The following is a 22,581-nucleotide window of genomic DNA, read 5'->3' on the forward strand; positions in this document are numbered from 1 at the left end:
ACCTAATTCACGCTGCCACAACCACAGGCGCAGTCGGCTGCATGATTGCAGACAGGCACATTATTCTCTGAAACACTTGGACGTTTTAAGAGAAAATATACTTTGAAGATCTGGCCGTAGACCAGACAGATCCAGCGCCATTCCTGACTGGTTTCTCTGAGCTCTGCAGCAGGTGTTTAACAGGTCTCTCGCTGGCTTGTCCATAGGGAGAGCGCTGTCACACAGCTGCAGCACCGCTGGGAGAAGCCAGCCGGGGACAGAGCTGGACCAGTCACTTCTTCTAAGTATGTGTTCTCTAAAACACTTAAAGGAGTGGTGCAGTCATAGAATATATGTGATGCTACAGACATCATGGAAATAAATACTTTTGTAATCTAAATGTATTAAATATGATCCCCTGCGCTTAACACCATTAAACAGCAATGTAAAAAATAGGAAGGGATAAAGGGTAATTGAATAGTGAAAAGACATAAAAATAGCAACAAAAAGAGGAATAAATATCTGATGGCTTGCATAGAGCACTGTTCACACATGCAGATAACACAGTCACAAGCCCGCAGCCTATTAGGTGATGCCCATACTATTAGATCAGGCGGGCTGCCAAGCCGTACCCACCTATGTATCCTGCACGGACAGAAACTCTAAAATGCAAGGGCCAACAGAAAGAGGCCTGGCTGTATCCTGTACAAAAAAATATGAGGTTTTAGTAGGTATTTATGGCCATAAAACGGAAGCCTACAACCCGCGTCACGGAACCTCATGCTTGTAGGTCCCTACACTAAATATAAAAATAGCAACAAAAAGAGGATAATATCCTCCAAAAATTAAGTATTAATTACAGCAAAGATGGGCTGCAGTGTGTACATCGCCCAGGCCAAAAACTAATGCTCTACTAGGATACAGCTAAACCCCCACTAAAGTGGAAGCATCACAGGTGCAGGAGAAGCAGATCACACACACACCTCCATGGAATGTGTAACACCTGCCTGGATAAACAGACTCAGGTAGGATGTAATGGACAGACTAGAGGGAAGCCCCTCACCAAGCAGGACCCCAGAACCCTGAAACCCTTTAACCCCTATACAGGGATTTGGAATTACACAAGGACCTGGAGATCTCTACTCGTGGAAGGCTGCAGTCCGATGAGAGTAGTCGTCAGGCAGGGTCAAACCAGGAACAGCAGAACAGGGACAGAATCGTCAGGCAAAGGCGTAAACAGAAAACGTAGACATGGTCAGATCCGGGACGGGCAGCGAGGTATAAAACAGCAGGTAGAAGGGTAGTCAACAACAAGCAAGTCAGCGCACAGGAATCACAAACAAACAGCACATGAGCCAGAATCAGAACTATCTCTGGCAGAGGCCAGCAGACAGGAGGGGGAATAAGAAGGGTGTGGTGTCTTCCCATTAGCTCTAGCTGAATGATGGTACTTCAGCTGGGAGACACCCGCCACCTACAGTCAGCCAGCGGTACTGCAGATCCCAAGATAACCCAGCCCAGTGGATGATCGGAGCCTGCGCCCACCGGTGCTGCTGGCATCGACTCCTCTCCCATCACCAGCACCATCCACGGCAGGAACACGGCGTTGCCTGGCAATCGGAGCAGAAGTCGCTGGAGCAGACTCCGGCGGTGACGTAACAGAATGGAGGGGGGCCAATGCTAGATGATAAACACTAGTGGCTTGCATAGAGCGCTGTTCACACATGCAGATAACACAGTCACAAACCTGCAGCCTATTAGGTGACGCCCATACTATTAGATCAGGCGGGCTGCCAAGCTGTACCCCACTGTGTATCATGCACGGACAGACACTCTACAATGCAAGGCCCAACATAAAGGGGCCTGGCTGTATCCTGTACACACTGCAGCCTATCTTTGCTGTAAGTAATAGTGAAAAGACCCCTAAACAATCACTAAAACAATAAACCCCCACAGAGGTCACCAAATAAGGCTACTTTCACACATCCGGTTTGAGCCCTGCGGCTCAATCCGGCTGTGAAAACTATGCAACGGATGCGGCGAAAACACCGCATCCTTTGCATAAGTTTTTACATGCGGCCCGTCCGTTTTTTTACGGTTGCGGCATGCTACTGAGCATGCGCAGTGGAAAAAAACGCATGCGGCGACCGGATACGTTTTTTTCCGCATCGCACCGCATCCGGCCTCCATAGGTATGCATTGAAAAATGCGCCGCATCGGCCGGATGCGGCGCGATGCGGTGTTTTTTGCCAGAGCAAAAAACGTTGCAGGGGACGTTCGATCCGGCCGCCGCATCGGCTAAATCTGCCGCATGCGGCCAAAACCGGACCGAACGCAAGCCCCTGCGGCACAATACGGCACTAATGTAAGTCTATGCAAAAAAAACCGCCACCGGCGTTACAAAAGCCGGTGGCGGTTTTTCTGCAGAACGCCGTATTGTGCCGCAGAGCAAAAATCCGGATGTGTGAAAGCACCTTAAGAGATAACACTAATTAAAATATTACATATAAACAACCCAAAAACATAATGGAGTTGAATAGTAGCACTCACCCTCCCGCCCAGCTGTCTGGAGTAAGGGTATGTGCGCACGTTGCTTTTTACCTGCTTTTTACCTGCTTTTTTGCTGCTTTTTCTTCTGCGCTGTTTAATGCCAAAATGGATGTGTTCTTCTATTCAAGCAAAGTCTATGGGAATTTGGGTTTCTTGTTCACACTATGTTGTTCAAAATGCTGCCTTTTTGTGGCAGAACTTTGGTCAAAAACTCAGCTTTTCAAAGAAGCAACATGTCAATTGTTTTTGCCATTTGGGTTTTGCACTGCAAAGCTGAGTTTTTGACCAAAGTTCTGCCACAAAAAGGCAGCATTTTGAACAACATAGTGTGAACAAGAAACCCAAATTCCCATAGACTTTGCTTGAATAGAAGAACACATCCATTTTGGCATTAAACAGCGCAGAAGAAAAAGCAGCAAAAAAGCAGGTAAAAAGCAGGTAAAAAGCAACGTGCGCACATACCCTAAATGTGCATGTGGGTCAAAAGTCTGGATAAAAGCCCAAGATAGAAGGAGGTTAGTGTAAATAAATGCTGCTGCTTCTGTACCTTGCCTGTGTGGCCTCACACGCTGTCCTGACCATGGTGCTCTGCCTTACTGCTGGGATAGCCGCCGGCTGGGGCATCCACAGCAATTAGCACTGCATTCCCACAGCATGGATCAGCCAGTCTGTCAGTGGATTGGTACGAACCGCCCCGGCTTCTGTACCTTGCCTGTGTGACGTCACACGCTGTCCTGACTTCGGTGCTCTGCCTTTCTCCTAGCCGCCTGCTGGGGCATCTGCAGCGTGGAGCAGCAGGTCGGTTAGTGCCTATCTTTGCAGCACCCAAGCTCTTTTGGACAACTATTCTGCAGAGGCATCATTTATTTACACTCACCGCCTTCTATCTTGGACTTTTGTCCGGACGTTTTGACCTACATGGACATTTACTCCAGATAGCTGGGCAGGAGGGTGGGCAGCAATTGAGCAAAGCATTTACTAATTCTACATCATCTAGCCTCCCACAGCTCCGTGGGTTGCCAGGACTCCTTCCACAGCTCCTCCATGCTTTGTATGTCCTCTCACTGCTCACTTTCTTTTCTCCCACTACTGCCTGCTTCTTCTCTCACTTACAATTTTGATAGAGGAGAAACAGAGACCTGGTGAAATAGCTATCTAAAGTTACAAGTGTCACCTTTAAAAAATAAATAAATAAATACAAAATTGTAAAGTAATAAACTAATTTTTCAATAAACTTTATTGAAACTTTAAAAAATTATAAACTTTTCATTTTTACATATTGTTTTGTAACCCTAATTAGGGTTAGGACTATTGTTAGTCTTCATCCTAGTCTTAATCCAAGTTCTAAGATTGGGGTCAGGACGAGGGATAAGACTATGACAAGAGTTAGGGCTAAGACTAGTGTTAATACAAGGATGAGGCTTAGGACTAGGGTTATAGTTACAATGATGGATAGGGAAAGAGTTGAGGCCCACGTACACATCAAACTAACGATGCCCAACACGTTTTTCCCTCCCTTTTTCCCAAAGCCATAACTTTTTTTTTTTTCACATACACTTATGAGGGCTTGTTCTTTGCCGAACAAGTTGTACTTTAGAAATACCATACAGCGTTCATTTTACCACATAAATGCGCTAGAAAACAGGAAAAAAACCAAGTGCAGTGAAATTATAAGGAAAAACAAAACGCAATTCTGTCATGGTTTTTGGGAACTGTTTTTATGGAGTAAACTATATGGTAAAAATGGGTTTGCAATATGATTCTCCTCATCAGTACAATTACAGTGATACCAAATATGTCCAGGTTTTTTTTTTATTATTATTTTTAGTGGTGAAAAAAATCAGAACCCAAAAGTACAGTTTGCAGTGTTTACCGATCGGGTTAATTATTTATATGTTAATAGATCGGACTTTTCTGAATGCGTCAATAGCACATAAGTGGGGGGTTTTATCTCTCATTTTAATGGGGAAGGGGATTGTTTGAACTTTTTTTTTTTATTTCCATATTTTATTTTTTTTTTGTAACTTTTTTTTTTTATACTTTCACAGCATTGGTTAGTCCACTTAGGGGACTACAACCTGCCATCATCTGATCAGTTGTGCTATATACAGCAATGACATCATATTGTTTTACATAGTAAAAGTCACAGTCTGCTTTGAAGCCCAGCAACAGGCAGAGCTTCAAGGCAGTTCCATGATGACAGGCACAGGGGTCTTCAGCAGACCCTCGGCCGTCAGCAGACCCTCGGCCATCGATGCATAGAATGGAGCACCGCCATACCGGCGCATGTTAAATGCCACTGTCATTGTTTGATAGCAGTATTTAACAGGTTACCAATTAGGAGCAGGTCCTGGATGTAACACGTGGCCGTTACCTGCCATATATGGGACGAGCTCATCATGTAAGCCCGCTCCATACACCCACTGTGCATAGGCAGAAAGCTGCAAATCAATGATGGGGTCAAGGTTATACAGAGCTCATAAATATTGGGGACTACATGGCAGTCGGTTTAAAATTCCTCTTGTTTCACAGCCAGCATCTGCCTCTAATAGCAGTGACCAAAGCTGGCTCCAATCGCTGCTGTTAAACCATTTAAATGATGCTGTCAATCACAAACAGTGGCATTTAAGTGGCCTGAGAGGGAGCAAATAGCTTGTCATGGCATTCAAACAGCCTGGTGCTGGGCTTCATGGTAACTTGCCAGTTATACTATAAACTGAAATGCTATAGCTTTGCAGTATACAGTAGGAGTGATCAAACAATCTTGGATTGAAGTTCCCTAAGGGGACTACAAATTATAGTAAAAATGTTAGAAAATATATTGTGAAAAAATCTAAAAAATAATATACAACATTTTAAATCCCCTCCCCCACTGCCTTTTTTTCCATTTAAACAAACAAAACAAAAACAAAACTTTACTGGTGGCCACAATTCACCAAATAAAGATACGTTAAAAAGCAAACTGTTGTATGTACCCCAAAATGGAATTAATACAAATGTCAGGTAAGTGCATAAAAAACAAGACTTGGATGAGCTGCTGGCTAAGAATCCTGAGGATGTGACAGGCATTCAACCACTTGTCGCTCCTCTCCTTTCCGCATCATTTTTCTGTTACAGGGCTTCCGTCTCAGGTTGTATTTTCTCATTGAAGGGGTTGTTCAATACTTGGACAACCCCTTCTATGCCCCATAAAAATAAAAAAAGCTTATACTTGCTTCCAGTGCCGACGCAGTTCTAGCAATGTTGGAACTTGCGTTCCTGGCGCCCACCGGATGTTATTATGACACGCGAGCCCCAGGACCAATCAGCACCAACCTCCTTCTCCTCACCTTCGGGGACGGGAGTTATTAACAGGAAGTGAGCGACAACCGAAGCCCTCCCTTCCTATTAACAACTCCTGTGTCTGAAGGCGGAGAGAAGGAAGCTAATGCTGATTGGTCGTGGGGCTCGCGTGTCAGAACTGTCTGATTGGCCCCAGGAACACGAATTTCGACATTGCTAGAACTACGTTGGCGCTGGAGGTGAGTATAGGGTTTTTTTATTTTTATGGGGCGCACATGGGGAATGAGAGGGGGTTATTGAATTAGTGGACAATTCCTTTAACTGCATCAGCTTCCTCTATTTGTATTGTCCATGTCACATTTGCTCTTGATTATTGGTATTGTCGGTACCTTACTATATTAATGTAAAACTTTTATTTTTTTGTGCCCTGTATTACATGTACCTGCCTAATAACACTATGAATAAAAAAAAAAAAACAAGCCCTCAAACTGATCCATAAACAGAATACTAAGGTATGGGTCTCTGAAAACACATAAATATGATATTACCATAATTGTACTGACCTGAAGAATCATATTGTCAGGTCCATTTTTAAGCACAAAGAACAATGTAGACACAAACCTGAAGAACAAAAGCAAAATATTTTTTTGGGGGGGGGAGCTCATAATATCCCTGTATTTCAATTTTTTTTTCCCTTTCCATACATTATATGCTAAAATTAATCAAAACTACAAATTTGCCCACAATAAAATCATTCCTCATACTGCTAAGTCAATGGAAAAATAAAAAAGAGATGGCTTTTGAAAGAACAGAATAGTATATCATTTAGCGGTCGTTTAGTTTGCTGTATACTCCAGACTTCAGATGTTATATAAAGAATTTGTGTTTGCTGCATCATATACTATGCAGCACGAGTCCTGTTATTACAAGACAATGCATTCCCGGGAACAATGAACTTTTGCACATTATGTCACCTGATGAATGAATGTTTGACTATCTGTTGAGCATGTTTAATCATTTTATCAAGAGATAGTTGTAAATCAAGTCCCTTTCGATATATATTCCCTGCGTCACTGCTTGTAGAAATCCCAAGACTCTGCAGACTCTGAGCCACAAGAACATACTACAAGGGTCATCCTTTATGCACTGAGTGTGTACTGTCTTCACAGAGCTGCAGCGATCTCAGAAGTAGTGTTCTGTCATCAGTTCTTGTTTCATGCCAGCACCTTTTGCAGATATCGAACGATTGAAAGACCTGGACTATTCACTGGGCATCTATTCACTATCATATCTACATCAGCTATATAATGCAGAAGTCTGTATTAACCTTGTAACTAGGGTTGGCCAGCCCCAGTCACAGTGGAAATCAATAAAAAACAAATAATGTAAAGCCCCATGCTCACATTCAGAATTTGATTAGGATATGTAATTCTTCATGAAGTCTGCTGACTTTCTTTATTCAGAGAGGGGGAGAGCAGGTAATTTTATACCCCTTTTATATGTACTGGAAGAAGATCTGTGCCTCAGGAAAATAAGAGATCTGTAAAAATGAGCATGTTTATTCAGGTTCAAAATGGAGAACTTTAAGCAATTCAAAGACATGCGAGCATAACTTTTAAAATATACCTAAAAGGCACAAATTACATTTAAAACCCTGTTTCCAATTACTCAAAACTATACAACCCTTAACATTACCATCCATAAAGAAATGGGGACATAGCCTACTGTAATCTGTTCAGTGTGTTTTAGTACAACTTTGTGTTATTAAACTTGTGAAGAACACTGATTCTTTTGTTTTCCCCTAACATCACAAAAAAATAATGATATAAAGAAAATGAAAGGTGCTGCCTGGTGTCTCTTTGGAGGGGAACGGCACTTAGTACTGACAGGACAATTCTGAACTGTTTACGTATTAATATGCTCACTTCCAGTGTATATCTTTACAACAAGGATATTAGTAGAGCTATGCAAGTTGTAAGTACGGTGTGTAGTAGGTGCCTTCTGTTTTTTAAGTCTTCTTTTAAAGAGACTCTAGTGTCAGGTTTTGATATGTAATATGAGAGCAACATAATGTAGGAGCTGAGACCCTGATTCCAACAATGTGTCAATTACTGGGCTGCTGGCTGTAATTTTGATACAATCACTGTTTTCTCTGCTGCAGATCTAGCACTGCACGGAATGCTGAGCTCTGTATTACCCTGCCCACCCCACTCACTGGCCATTTTCTGTCTACACTGTACATTGACGATAAAGTTGCTAATCAGTGATGGCACAAGGTTAGAAAGATCAAGTCAATTGGCAAGCACAAAACAACTAGTCTTCTAGTGATGCTAAACAGCAGCACACAGTCCAATAAGTGACACATCACTAGAATCAGTGTCTCATGCCCTAATCATGCTGACAGCTTTCCTTTAAGTCTTTGCTGTGTTTCATATTGCTTGTTTCTAAGGGATTTTGCTTCTTTACAGCCCTTTTTTTTCCTCTTTGAGCTTAAAAACGTATTTTTTTATTTTTAACAGATGACAGCAACAACAGCCCAGAGGAGTATTTTTTATCTTCAGATTATGAAGTAAAATATAACAATATCACACAAGATTATTCTGAAGAATGCGCCATTACACTACAAACTTCCAGAGTCTGTGAAAGTAGAGATCTGTCTACTCACGCCAATAATCACAAGAAACCTTCATCTAATCAATCACAAAATGATCAACAAGTTTCAGACGACAGAGAAGGCAACATATTTACTTGTCTTGAATGTGGGAAATATTTTAAAAAGAAATTAAGTTTTTATGCACACAGGAGAAGTCACAGAAATGGGAAGCCGTTTTCGTGTTCAGAATGTGGAAAATGTTTTAACAATAAGTCAGACCTTACCAGACATCAGAGAATTCACACAGGGGTGAAGCCGTTTTCATGTTCGGAATGTGGAAAATGTTTTACTGTGAAGTCACATCTTGTTGACCATCAAAAAATACACACTGGGGAGAAGCCATTTTCATGTACAGAATGTGGTAACTGTTTTGCCAGGAAATCAAATCTTGTAAGACATCAGAGAACTCACATTGGGATGAAGCACTTTTCATGTTCAGAATGTGGGAACTGCTTTACTATGAAGTCACATCTCATTGACCATCAGAGAACTCACACAAAAGAGAAGCCATTTTCATGTGATGAACGTGGAAAATGTTTTACTATGAATTCGCATTTGGCTGGACATCAGAGAACTCACACAGAGGAGAAGCCATTTTCATGCCCTGATTGTGGAAAATGTTTTACTCAAAAATCTCAAGTTGTAAAACATCAGAAAATTCACAGTTCGGAAGCTGTTTGTATGTTCAGATTTCAGGATAAAATTTAAATGTATGGTTTCAAGTATATTAACCCCTTCACATACCTAAAGCTACATGTATGTCACAGTCAGGGTACATATGTAAGGAGCAGGCATAGAAGCCGAGTCAACTGCAAACAAATACATACCCACTAGTACAGACAGATAATGGCTATTTGCAGTAGCCTTGTTTTAACTCATTCCTGCCCTGGCCATTTTCTGTTTTTGCTCTTTTGTTTTTTCTTCTCCTTCTTTCAACAGCAATAACTTTTTTTTAATTTTTCTGTCAATATAGCCGTATGAGGGCTTGTTTATTGTTCTCTTGAATGACACCATTCATTCTGCCACATAGTGTACTGGAAAGCGGGAAATAATTCGAAGTGCTGTGAAATTGCAAAAAAAAGTTCACTTATACAATGATTTTTTATTTACCATGTTCACTATATGGTAAAAGTGACCGGGCAGTACGATTCCCCAGGTCAGTACAAGTTTGTAGATACTAAACATTATTATTTTTTCTTTTTTGTTGTTATTATTATTATTATTTAAGTGGTGGAAAAAAAATAAAAAAATTAGTGCTTTTGGCGCCATTTCCTAAGACCCATAAGGCCGCTTTACACGTGAGATCGCTAGCGATGTTGCTAGCGATAGTACCCGCCCCCGTCATTTGTGCGTCACGAGCAACTCGCTGCCCGTGGCGAACAATATCGCTAGGACGCGTCACACATACTTACCTTCCTAGCGACGTCGCTGTGGCCGGCGAACAATCTGTTTTTTAAGGGGGCGTTTCGTGTGGCGTCACAGTGACATCACACAGCGGGCCACCAATAGGGGCGGAGAGCAGCCAACTTCACGTAACTCCCACCTCGTTGCTGGAGGATGCAGGTACGGTGTTGTTCGTCATTCCTGGGGTGTCACACGTAGCGATGTGTGCTGCCTCAGGAACAACTTGCGTCCAAAATGAGCAACGATATTTGGGAAATGAATGACATGTCAATGATCAACGATTTGGTGAGTATTTTGGATCGTTAGCGGTTGCTCGTAAGTGTCACATGCAACGACATCGCTAACGAGGCCGGATGTGTGTAACGAATTCCATGACCCCAGCGATATCTCGTTAGTGATGTCATTGCGTGTAAAGCAGTTTATAGTGTTCTCATTTTTCGGGATATGGGGCTTAGTGACAGCTTATTTTTTTGCATCCTGAGCTAGCATATTCAATTATACCATTTTGGTGTAGATGCGATGTTTTGATCACCTCATTGCATTATGTTGCAATATGGCGCGACCCAAAAAAGGCAATTCTGGCGATTTTTAAATTTTTTTGTTATGCCTTTTACAGATTGGATTAATTTATTTTATATTTTTGATGGATTGGGCATTTCTGAATGTGTTGATACCATATATGTATTTTTTTTCATTGTTTTATTTGTAATAGGACAAAAGGGCATTTTTTTTATTTTTTTGTTTTAATTTTTTACATATTTTTTTAAAACTTTTTTCCCACTTATTATTGTTTTTACTAGTCTCCTTAGGAAACCTGAACCTGCGATTTTCCAATCGCTTGTGCTGTAATACTAACTTCCTGTGAATGGTGGAAGTTCGTCAGGACAGACACGTATCACCCCCAGCTGTCATGACCACTCCGTTCCACCCACGTCTGTTAGAGTCACACGTTGGCAGATCACATCAGCCAACATGTGCAGGGAAAGATGCGTGCTCAGCGTGTGAGCCTGCTTCATAGTCAGGGAGCTAACATAGGACGTCCCATGGCAGTAAGGGGTTAATATTTAAATGCCGCTGTCAATCTCTGCTAGCAGCATTTAAATATCAAAATCAACATTGCGCTATCTCAGCCCATTGCCCGCCCCCCTCCACAACATAATTGATGGTCATCAATGGGCTACCATTGGAGACAGGCGGACCCATGGAAGGTTGGTTTGGCGAGTGCAGCCAGACTTTTGAAAAATATCACTTTGTGACCCGGATTGACCTGAACCCTAATGGAAGTCACTATTTGGGCAGTTCGGGTCTCCGTCCACATGCAGCCAGACATAAACAGATCACTTCCGGGGGCGGGTGAGTGAGCTTTTTGTATTTTTTTGTTTGTGCACACTACATCCGATCACGCTGTTGTTACCCCCCAGTGTGAGCCGATCAAACACTGCAAGCGGCTCACACAGGGTTGAGCACCGAGGATACCTGAGCACAACAATGCTCGTGGGAGTGGTTTGCATACATACAACACCTGAACTCAAACTCTCTGTTTTGTTTTTTGTAAAGTCTGTTTTCGGTATGAAGACCACACCTTGGGTTCGCTCCTCTCTAGTTACCATGTCAGTTGGGGACCTGAAGGCTACAAGCTAAATGTCAAAGATAATCATATACAGTCATATGAAAAAGTTTGGGCACCCCTATCAATGTTAACCTTTTTTCTTTATAACAATTTGGGTTTTTGCAACCGTTATTTCAGTTTCATATATCTAATAACTGATGGACTGAGCAATATTTCTGGATTGAAATGAGGTTTATTGTACTAACAGAAAATGTGCAATCTGCATTTAAACTAAATTTGACCGGTGCAAACGTATGGGCACCCTTATCAATTTCTTGTTTTGAACACTCCTAACTACTTTTTACTGACTTACTGAAGCACTAAATTGGTTTTGTAACCTCATTGAGCTTTGAACTTCATAGGCAGGTGTATCCAATCATGAGAAAAGGTATTTAAGGTAGCCACTTGCAAGTTGTTCTCCTATTTGAATCTCCTATGAAGAGTGGCATCATGGGCTCCTCAAAACAACTCTCAAATGATCTGAAAACAAAGATTATTCAACCTAGTTGTTCAGGGGAAGGATACAAAAAGTTGTCTCAGAGATTTAAACTGTCAGTTTCCACTGTGAGGAGCATAGTAAGGAAATGGAAGAACACAGGTACAGTTCTTGTTAAGCCCAGAAGTGGCAGGCCAAGAAAACCACTTGCTACCCACAGCAAAATTTGGTGGAGGTGCCATCATGCTTTGGGGCTGTGCGGCCAATGCCGGCACCGGGAATCTTGTTAAAGTTGAGGGTCGCATGGATTAAACTCAGTATCAGCAGATTCTTGACAATAATGTGCAAGAATCAGTGACAAAGTTGAAGTTACGCAGGGAATGGATATTTCAGCAAGACAATGATCCAAAACACCGCTCCAAATCTACTCAGGCATTCATGCAGAGGAACAATTACAATGTTCTGGAATGGCCATCCCAGTCCCCAGACCTGAATATCATTGAGCATCTGTCGGATGATTTGAAGCGTGCTGTCCATGCTCGGTGACCATCAAACTTAACTGAACTGGAATTGTTTTGTAAACAGGAATGGTCAAATATACCTTCATCCAGGATCCAGGAACTCATTAAAAGCTACAGGAAGCGACTAGAGGCTGTGATTTTTGCAAAAGGAGGATCTACAAAATATTAATGTCACTTTTATGTTGAGGTGCCCATACTTTTGCATCGGTCAAATTTAGTTTAAATGCGGATTGCACATTTTCTGTTAGTACAATAAACCTCATTTCAATCCAGAAATATTACTGAGTCCATTAGTTATTAGATATATGAAACTGAAATAGCTGTTGCAAAAACCCAAATTGTTATAAAGAAAAAAGGTTAACATTAATAGGGGTGCCCAAACGTTTTCATATGACTGCATACTAAATTCTGAAATACTATAATATTGCAGTATATACAAAGGTATAATTTATCAAACTACTGCATTGTTAAAATTCCTCTAGGGAGAATAAAAATTAAATTTTAAAAAAAGTTTAAAAACAAAAAACACCTTCCCTTTCCCAGTTTAACATAAAAAAATAAAAGAAACTAATGAACACAATTAGCACTGTGTCTATAAATGTGGCTGTCACCGCTGAACCCCTAATCGCCCCTCCCAAGAAAAAATACAATGAAAGTCATCGATATGTTGTCTGTACCTCTAAATATTATACATAAAAATGTCGGCTTGGTATGCAAAACACAAGCCCTCACACTGCGCCATCAATGGAAAAAAACTTAGTGGTCTCAGGTCGCAACACAAATTTTTATATTTATTTTACAAATTTCAGAATTATTTTTTCACTACTAAAATAGAAAAAAATCTGCACATTTTGTGTCGCCATAATCGTATTGAGGAACCATGTTGCCAAGTTATTTTTATTGCCCAATGAATTCCATAAAAACAATGGCAAAATTACTTTTTTTTTCTCAGTTTCACCCCAAAGGGAATTCTATTTTGTTTCTCAATTCATTGTATTCAAAACTACAACTACTGCACAACAAATCAGGCCCTTATACAACCATATTGACAGAAAGATAAAGAAGGGGAGGAAAAAACAAAACCACTACAAAACGGCTGCTCCAAAAAGAGCTATTAGAAACATAAGGCTATGTGCGCACTTTGCGTTGAGTTTCTTGCAGTTGTAAACGGATCCTCTCGCAGAAATTCTCTTTGTCAAATTTGGTTTTGACCACAAAAATGCTATAAATACGTGTGCGTTTTTACCACGTTTTTGCCGCGTTTTACATGCTTTTTCATTGCTTAAAGTCAGATGCGTTTTGAATACAAATACACTGCTAAATAAAGTTTAAACATTCAAAGACTATGAAAAAAAATGGAAAAAATGATAACAAATATCATGATTTAAATCAGACCTGGGCAAGGGGCGGCCCGCGGGCCACATCCGGCCCGCCTGCTCTCTGTGACCGGCCCGCCCGTCTTCAGCCGGTGCAGTGGAGCCGGGCTGCAGCGTGCCGAGCAGGGAGAGATCCTGTGCAGGTCCGCACTCCGCACAGTCAGTGCAGGAGAAGAAGCAGCACAGCAGACAGAATAATTCATCTTCCAGGACCTGCGATGATGTCACGCCCATGTGACTGTGTGGGAGGAGACACAGGATGCCGGGGAGAAAGCAAGATACTGAATCCTGAAGGAGATGTGGACACATGATGACTGGTAATAAGAAAAGAGGGGACATGAGGAGGAGGGGGGCTGCAGGGTGAGTGCATATGAGGGAAGATGGAGCTGCAGGGTGAGTGCATATGAGGGCTGCAGACTGACAGAAGGATGTGAATGGGTGCAGAGTGTTTGAGAGGGGTAAGTTGGGGTACAGGCAGGGTGAGCTATGTGGGCAGGGTGTGTGACATATGGGGGTGTAGTGTGTGTGATATGGGGGTGCAGGCTGTATGGGGAACAGGGTGTGTGACATATGGGGGTGTAGTATATTACAGGTGTGCTATATGGAGGTGTATATAGTGGTGTAGTATATGGGGGTATAGTGATGTAGTATATTACAGGTGTGCTATATGGAGGTGTAGTATATTACAGGTGTGCTATATGGAGGTGTAGTATATTACAGGTGTACTATATGGAGGTGTAGTATATTACAGGTGTGCTATATGGAGGTGTATATTACAGGTGTGCTCTATGGAGGTGTAGGATATTACAGGTGTGCTATATAGGGGTGTAGTGATGTAGTATATTACAGGTGTGCTATATGGAGGTGTAGTATATTACAGGTGTGCTATATGGAGGTGTAGTATATTACAGGTGTAGTATATGGGGTGTAGTGATGTAGTATATTACAGGTGTATATAGGGATGTAGCATATTACAGGTGTATATAGGGGTGTAGTGATGTAGTATATTACAGGTGTATATAGGGGTGTAGTGATGTAGTATATTACAGGTGTACTATATGGAGTTGTAGTATATTACAGGTGTGCTATATGGAGTTGTAGTATATTACAGGTGTGCTATATGGAGTTGTAGTATATTACAGGTGTGCTATATGGAGTTGTAGTATATTACAGGTGTGCTATATGGAGTTGTAGTATATTACAGGTGTGCTATATGGAGTTGTAGTATATTACAGGTGTGCTATATGGAGTTGTAGTATATTACAGGTGTGCTATATGGAGTTGTAGTATATTACAGGTGTGCTATATGGAGTTGTAGTATATTACAGGTGTGCTATATGGGATGTAGTGATGTAGTATATTACAGGTGTGCTATATGGAGTTGTAGTATATTACAGGTGTGCTATATGGGATGTAGTGATGTAGTATATTACAGGTGTGCTATATGGAGTTGTAGTATATTACAGGTGTGCTATATGGGATGTAGTGATGTAGTATATTACAGGTGTGCTATATGGAGGTGTAGTATATTACAGGTGTAGTATATGGGGTGTAGTGATGTAGTATATTACAGGTGTAGTATATAGGGGTGTAATGATGTAGTATATCGGAGGTGTATTATATAGTGGTGTAGTATAATACAGGTGTATATGGGGGTGTAGTATATTACAGGTATATGGAGGGAGTGTAGTATAATACAGGTGTAGTATATAGGGGTGTAATGATGTAGTATATCGGAGGTGTATTATATAGTGGTGTAGTATAATACAGGTGTATACGGGGGTGTAGTATATTACAGGTATATGGAGGGAGTGTAGTATAATACAGGTATAGTATATAGGGGTGTAGTGGTGTAGTTTATTACAGGTGTAGTATATGGAGGGGGTGTAGTGATGTAGTATATTGGGTAGAACTGAGTTAATTATATTAGTCCGGCCCTCTAAACCAATCCCAATTTCTCATGCGGCTCCATGGGAAAATTAATTGCCCATCCCTGATTTAAATCATGCACAAAATAGGTAATTTTATTAAAATTATAACTGTTCTAATATTTATGCATAATATAACGTTAAATTCTGGATTTTCATTAATTTAATTGTCAGACTGTGTGTGTGTAAAGGGACATAGCATGCCCTTATTATAAAGTCAAAAACGCATGCGTTTATTTTGTCAAAAAAGCATGTAAAACGCTGGGATTTTGATTTAGGATGCGTTTCGAAACTTCTCATTGACTGTAATGTTAGCAAAATGGCAAAAACAATTGACATGCTGCTTCTTTAAACACTGAGTTTTTGCCAAATTTTCTGCAATTGAAACGCAGCGTTTTTAACAGCATTGTGCGTACAAGAAATCCCAATTTCCCATAGACTTTGCTTGAAAATCAAAACGCATGCCTTTTGGCATTAAAACGCTGCAGTTCAAAAAGCTGCGGAAACGCATGAAAAAACGCAAAGTGCGGACATAGCCTAAATGTTGTAAACACAGATGAAACATCCCAGCAAACCATCCTATTCTTTGTTTTTTGTTTTATTTTTATCTTCCATTGCAGCAAAACATATGTGAAGAATGATTTTGTGTCATAAGGATCAGTCACTTTTCACCTTACTGACTTAAGGGTACTTTACACGCTGCGACATCGCTAGCGATTGCTGGCGATGTCGAGCGCGATAGCACCCGCCCCCGTCGTATGTGTGATATTTGGTGATCTCTGCCATAGCGAACATTATCGGTACGGCAGCGTCACACGTACATACCTGTGCAGCGACGTCGCTGTGACCGCCGAACAATCCCTCCTTCAAGGGGGAGGTGCGTTCGGCGTCACAGCGACGTCACTAAGCAGCCATCCAATAGAAGCGGAGGGGCAGAGATGAGCGGGACGTAATATCCCGCCCACCTCCTTCCTTCCTCATTGCCAGTGGACGCAGGTAAGGAGATGTTTGTCGCTCCTGCGGTGTCACACATAGTGATGTGTGCTGCCACAGGAACGACAAACAACATCATACCTGCAGCAGCAACGATAATAAGGAAAGGAGCGACGTGTAAACGATTTTTGGACGATTTTGCGATTGTTGATTGTCGCTCCTTGGTGTCACACGCTGCGATGTCGCCACCGGCGCTGGATGTGCGTCACTAATGACGTGACCCCGACGATAAATCGGTAGCGATGTCACAGCGTGTAAAGCACCCTTTACTGTCGCTCTTTTTTTTAAATAACTTTTTCAGTGTTTTACTCATTTAAGTGCTTCCAAGACTGTTTATCCTGATGCCTTGTTTTCAATGTTAGTGGTACATTTTGGTTGATGAAAATAAATGTAACAAATATTTTTTGTTTTTAACATTTGATTTTCTCTGCTTGGTAGATAGATATTCACAGCGCACAAAATAGTTAATATACGTAAAGGTTTTATGTTGGCATCATTTTTTTTAAACCTGTAGGCTATGTTCACACTCTGCATCTTTTACTGCACTTTTGGTGCATTTTTTGAGGTCAGAAAGACGCACCTAAATGAATGCATTACCTCCCCCAGCAAAGTCTATGAGATTTCTATTTTACTGTCTGCACAGTACGTTTTGTTGGCTGCATCTTTCCTGCGTTTTTGAAGATTCAGCCAAAATGCAGCATGTCAATTCTTTTTCTGTTTTTGAGCCCTTCCTGTCAATAGATTTGACTTAAAAAATGCATTGGACAAAATGCGGTAAAAACGTATGTGGTTTGTTATACGTTTTTGCCGCAGGTTCGTTTTTTGAGGCCAAAAACACTATCTCTGTGGTTAAGAGAAGATGCAGTGCATGAACATAGCCTTATTTTATATTATTTTTAGGATGTCACAATGCTTAGATATTTAGCAGGAATTTAAAAAAAAAATTTAAATTCTGAGATTTATAATTTGGAAGTGACTAAGGGGTTCTATATATATTAAACCACACAACCCAAAAAACAAAACACCCTATTTTAAAAACTGCAACATTTAGTGTATTCAGAATATACCATAGTTTATATTTATTAACCATTTTAAAGCAAAGTGAAAGTGAACCAGAATAAAAAATCTAACTAAATGAAAAGGAGGAAAGCACAGCCCTATGGTAGCAAATTACAGATAGTGAATCTTAAGCCTTCAAATCAGTGTTACGAGAGACTTGCAAACCTATATTTATTTTCATGTTTCTACATATTTTAGAATTGTTCCATACACTGTGCTAATCTTGTACTTGACTCACACATATATATATATATATATATATATATATATATACACACACAAGGCTTTTATCTAGAGATGTACTGAGAATTCCTATGTTCCCGATTTTTTTTTTTTTTTTTTTTTTAAAAGCATTGATGAAAAATTAAAAGTATATACTTACATGTTGATTTGCCCTGTTTTCATTTTAATTAACCCCTTCACGACCGCGGGCAGTAAAGTTACGTCCTATTTTAACGTGACTTAACGACCAGGGACGTAATTTTACTGCCTAAACTTCATTTGATTGCCGTGGCCATAGCAACGGCTTTCAAATGATGTCCCCTGCTGTTTCTTACAGCAGGGGACCTTTGCTTGACCCCAGGGGGGGTGGCATCGCCACCCCCTATCGACGATCGATGTGATTGGCTGTTCAAATCTGAACCGCCAACCACATCGATCGCACTAATTTCGGCAAAAATAATGCCCGAATTAGTGCGATCCTGTGAGATCCAGCTATGAGATGCCGCAGCTGCTGCAGCATATCATAGGTGGACCTCAAACATGCCGCCCCCAGCCCCTGCAGCACTGATTGGAGCGATCGTGCTATGACGCGCAATCGCTCCAATCAGTGTGCAGTGGGGCGGTCTGATCTGCCGGTGGCCGCCCTCCCCAGGCCTGTACTGCTCTGGGGACCCTCCCCCAACATGGCTGCAGCGTGGAGTGGCTGGTACTTTTGGTACCACGCCACCGCTGCTGCCGCCGCAGACGCCGCCTCTGCTGTCACCGCGCCAGCTCCAAAGGTAAGTATTGCGCTCCGGCGATGGCCCCTGCGCGCTCCCGTGAAGGCCCCTGCGCGCTCCCGTGAAGGCCCCTGCCCGTGCCCCCCCAGATCTGCCCCCCTACGCCCCGATCTGCCCCCCTACGCCCCGATCTGCCCCCCGGCATCCCGATCTGCTCCCCACGCGCTCTGCCTGCCTCCTCTGTCATCTCTATTCTGCTTCCAAGGTTCCTTCCTTCTGCCTTTGCTTCTCCGCCCCCTCTGCTCTCCCTCTAACCCCCCCCCATCTGCCCCCCCTCTGCCCCCCCCTCTCCCCATCCCCCCCTGCCCCCCCCCCGACGTCCTCTTACCTGCCTTCACGGGTCGTCCGAGGTCTTCACTGGCCCGATCACATCTGCCTCCATCGCTGGGTCCTTCTGCTGATCTGTCCAACGTCCTGCCTGCTGCTGGTGTAAAGCTGTCTATCTCACTGCCTTCTTGTTCCTCTGCAACTCTTCTGGTCAGTGATCCTCTTGGTACTGTGAGTATAACTTTTTTTTTATTTTTTTTCTTGTATCCTGTCCATTTTTACACCTCATCCGTCCGTGCGTCCCGCCAAGCGCTGATCAGGGATGCAGATAACGGATCTGCATCCGTGGTCAGTTTTTGGCATGACTTTTTTCCGTATTCGCGACGCTTTTTGTATCGCGTCGTCCGTGCGTCCCGCCGAGCGCTGATCAGGGATGCAGATAACGGATCGGCATCCCTGCTCAATTTTTGGCGTGACTTTTTTCCGTATTTGCGACGCTTTTTGTATCGCGTCCGACCGTGCGTCCCGCCGAGCGCTGATCAGGGATGCAGATAACGGATCGGCATCCCTGCTCAATTTTTGGCGTGACTTTTTTCCGTATTCGCGACGCTTTTTGTATCGCATCCGTCCGTGCGTCCCGCCGAGCGCTGATCAGGGATGCAGATAACGGATCGGCATCCCTGCTCAATTTTTGGCGTGACTTTTTTCCGTATTCGCGACAATTTTTGTATGGCATCCGTCTGTGCATCCCGCCGAGCGCTGATCAGGGATGCACATAACATATCTGCATCCATGGTCAATTTTTGGCGTGACTTTTTTTTTTACGTATCCCCGACGCTTTTTTTATCGCATCCGACCGTGCGTCCTGCAGCGGCCGAGCAGTGCACTGCGTCTGTGCGTTTGAAAAGTCAAATGGCGCTCCTTCTCTTCTGAGCCCCTCCGTGCGCCCAAACAATTACTTTCCACCACATATGAGGTATCTGCGTACTCAGGAGAAAATGCACAATACGTTTTATGGTGCATTTTTTCCTGATAGCCTTGTGAAAAAAAAAGCTACCTAGTTGAAGCAACCGTTTTGTGGTAAAAAAAATTTTTTTCTTTTCACGGCTCAACGCTATAAACTTCTGTGAAGCCCCCAGGTGTTCAAAGTGCTCACCAAACATCTAGAAAAATTATTTGAGGGCTCTAGTTTCCAAAATGGTGTCACTTGTGGGGGAGCTCCACTGTTTAGGCACCATAGGGGGTCTCCAAACGTGACATGGCGTCCGCTAATGATTCCAACCAATTTTGCTGTCAAATGGCGCTCCTTCTCTTCTGAGCCCCGCCATGCGCCCAAACAATTACTTTCCACCACATATGAGGTATCTGCGTACTCAGGAGAAAATGCACAATACATTTTATGGTGCATTTTTTCCTGTTACCCTTGTGAAAAAAAAAGCTACCTAATTGAAGCAACCGTTTTGTGGTAAAAAAATTTTTTTTTCTTTTCACGGCTCAACGCTATAAACTTCTGTGAAGCCCCCAGGTGTTCAAAGTGCTCACCAAACATCTAGAAAAATTATTTGAGGGCTCTAGTTTCCAAAATGGGGTCACTTGTGGGGGAGCTCCATTGTTTAGGCACCTCAGGGGGTCTTCAAACCCGACATGGCGTCCGCTAATTAGTGCAGCTAATTTGGCATTTAAATGGCGCTCCTTGCCTTCCGAGCACTGCCGTGTGTCCAAACATTTGATTTCCACCACATATGAGGTATCTGCGTACTCAGGAGAAAATGGACAATACATTTTATGTTGCATTTTTTCCCGATACCCTTGTGAAAAAAAAAGCTACCTAGTTGAAGCAACAGTTTTGTGGTAAAAAAAAAAATTTTTTTCTTTTCACGGCTCAACGTTATAAACTTCTGTGAAGCCCCCAGGTGTTCAAAGTGCTCATCAAACATCTAGAAAAAATATTTGAGGGCTCTAGTTTCCAAAATGGGGTCACTTGTGGGGGAGCTCCATTGTTTAGGCACCTCAGGGGGTCTTCAAACCCGACATGGCGTCCGCTAATTAGTGCAGCTAATTTTGCGTTCAAAAATTCAAATGGCGCTCCTTGCATTCCGAGCACTGCCGTGTGTCCAAACATTTGATTTCCACCACATATGAGGTATCTGCGTACTCAGGAGAAAATGGACAATATATTTTATGTTGCATTTTTTCCCAATACCCTTGTGAAAAAAAAAGCTACCTAGTTGAAGCAACAGTTTTGTGGTAAAAAAAATTTTTTTTCTTTTCACGGCTCAACGTTATAAACTTCTGTGAAGCCCCCAGGTGTTCAAAGTGCTCATCAAACATCTAGAAAAAATATTTGAGGGCTCTAGTTTCCAAAATGGGGTCACTTGTGGGGGAGCTCCATTGTTTAGGCACCTCAGGGGGTCTTCAAACCCGACATGGCGTCCGCTAATTAGTGCAGCTAATTTTGCGTTCAAAAATTCAAATGGCGCTCCTTGCATTCCAAGCACTGCCGTGTGTCCAAACATTTGATTTCCACCACATATGAGGTATCTGCGTACTCAGGAGAAAATGGACAATACATTTTATGTTGCATTTTTTCCCGATACCCTTGTGAAAAAAAAAGCTACCTAGTTGAAGCAACAGTTTTGTGGTAAAAAAAATTTTTTTTCTTTTCACGGCTCAACGTTATAAACTTCTGTGAAGCCCCCAGGTGTTCAAAGTCCTCATCAAACATCTAGAAAAAATATTTGAGGGCTCTAGTTTCCAAAATGGGGTCACTTGTGGGGGAGCTCCATTGTTTAGGCACCTCAGGGGGTCTTCAAACCCGACATGGCGTCCGCTAATGAGTGCAGCTAATTTTGCGTTCAAAAATTCAAATGGCGCTCCTTCCCTTCCGAGCTCCGCTGTGCACCCAAACAATTGATTTTTACCACATATGGGGTATCGGCGTACTCAGGAGAAAATGCACAATAAATTGTAGGGTGCACTTTCTCTTTTCTCCCTTGTGAAAATGAAAATTTTATGGCTAAAGTAACATTTTTGTGTTAAAAAGTAAAATTTTCATTTTTTCCTTCCACATTGCTTTGGTTCCTGTGAAGCACCTAAAGGGTTAATAAACTTTTTGGATGTGGTTTTGAGCAGAGTGAGGGGTGCAGTTTTTAGAATGGGGTCACTTTTGGGTATTTTCTGTCACCTCGGTCTCTCAAAGTCACCTCAAATGTGATGTGGTCCCTAAAAAAAATTATTTTCTAAATTTTGTTGGAAAAATGAGAAATTGCTGATGAACTTTGACCCCTTCTAACTTCCTAACGAAAAAAAAATTTGTTTCGAAAATTGCGCTGATGTAAAGTAGACAAGTGGGAAATGTTATTTAGTAACTATTTTGTGTGACATATTTCTCAGATTTATGGGCATAAATTTTCAAAGTTTGAAAATTGCGAAATTTTCAAAATTTTCGCCAAATTTCCTAAATTTTCACAAATAAACGCAAAAAATATCGGCCTAAATTTACCACTGACATGAAGTACAATAT

At 42.0% G+C, this 22,581-nt stretch overlaps 1 protein-coding gene across 1 annotated transcript in view; it reads left to right on the forward strand.

The window, feature by feature from the left end:
* The window catches only part of LOC142311122 (uncharacterized), a 68,095-nt gene extending 56,543 nt beyond the window's left edge, over positions 1 to 11,552 (forward strand). The window contains exon 8 of the mRNA XM_075349251.1: positions 8,331 to 11,552. Within this exon, the coding sequence (XP_075205366.1) occupies positions 8,331 to 9,172 (842 nt within the window). The 3' untranslated portion in view covers positions 9,173 to 11,552. The remainder of the gene's footprint in view (positions 1 to 8,330) is intronic.
* Positions 11,553 to 22,581: the final 11,029 nt, after the last annotated feature.

This window comes from Anomaloglossus baeobatrachus, chromosome 5, assembly GCF_048569485.1.
Source record: "Anomaloglossus baeobatrachus isolate aAnoBae1 chromosome 5, aAnoBae1.hap1, whole genome shotgun sequence".
NCBI lineage: Eukaryota > Metazoa > Chordata > Amphibia > Anura > Aromobatidae > Anomaloglossus > Anomaloglossus baeobatrachus.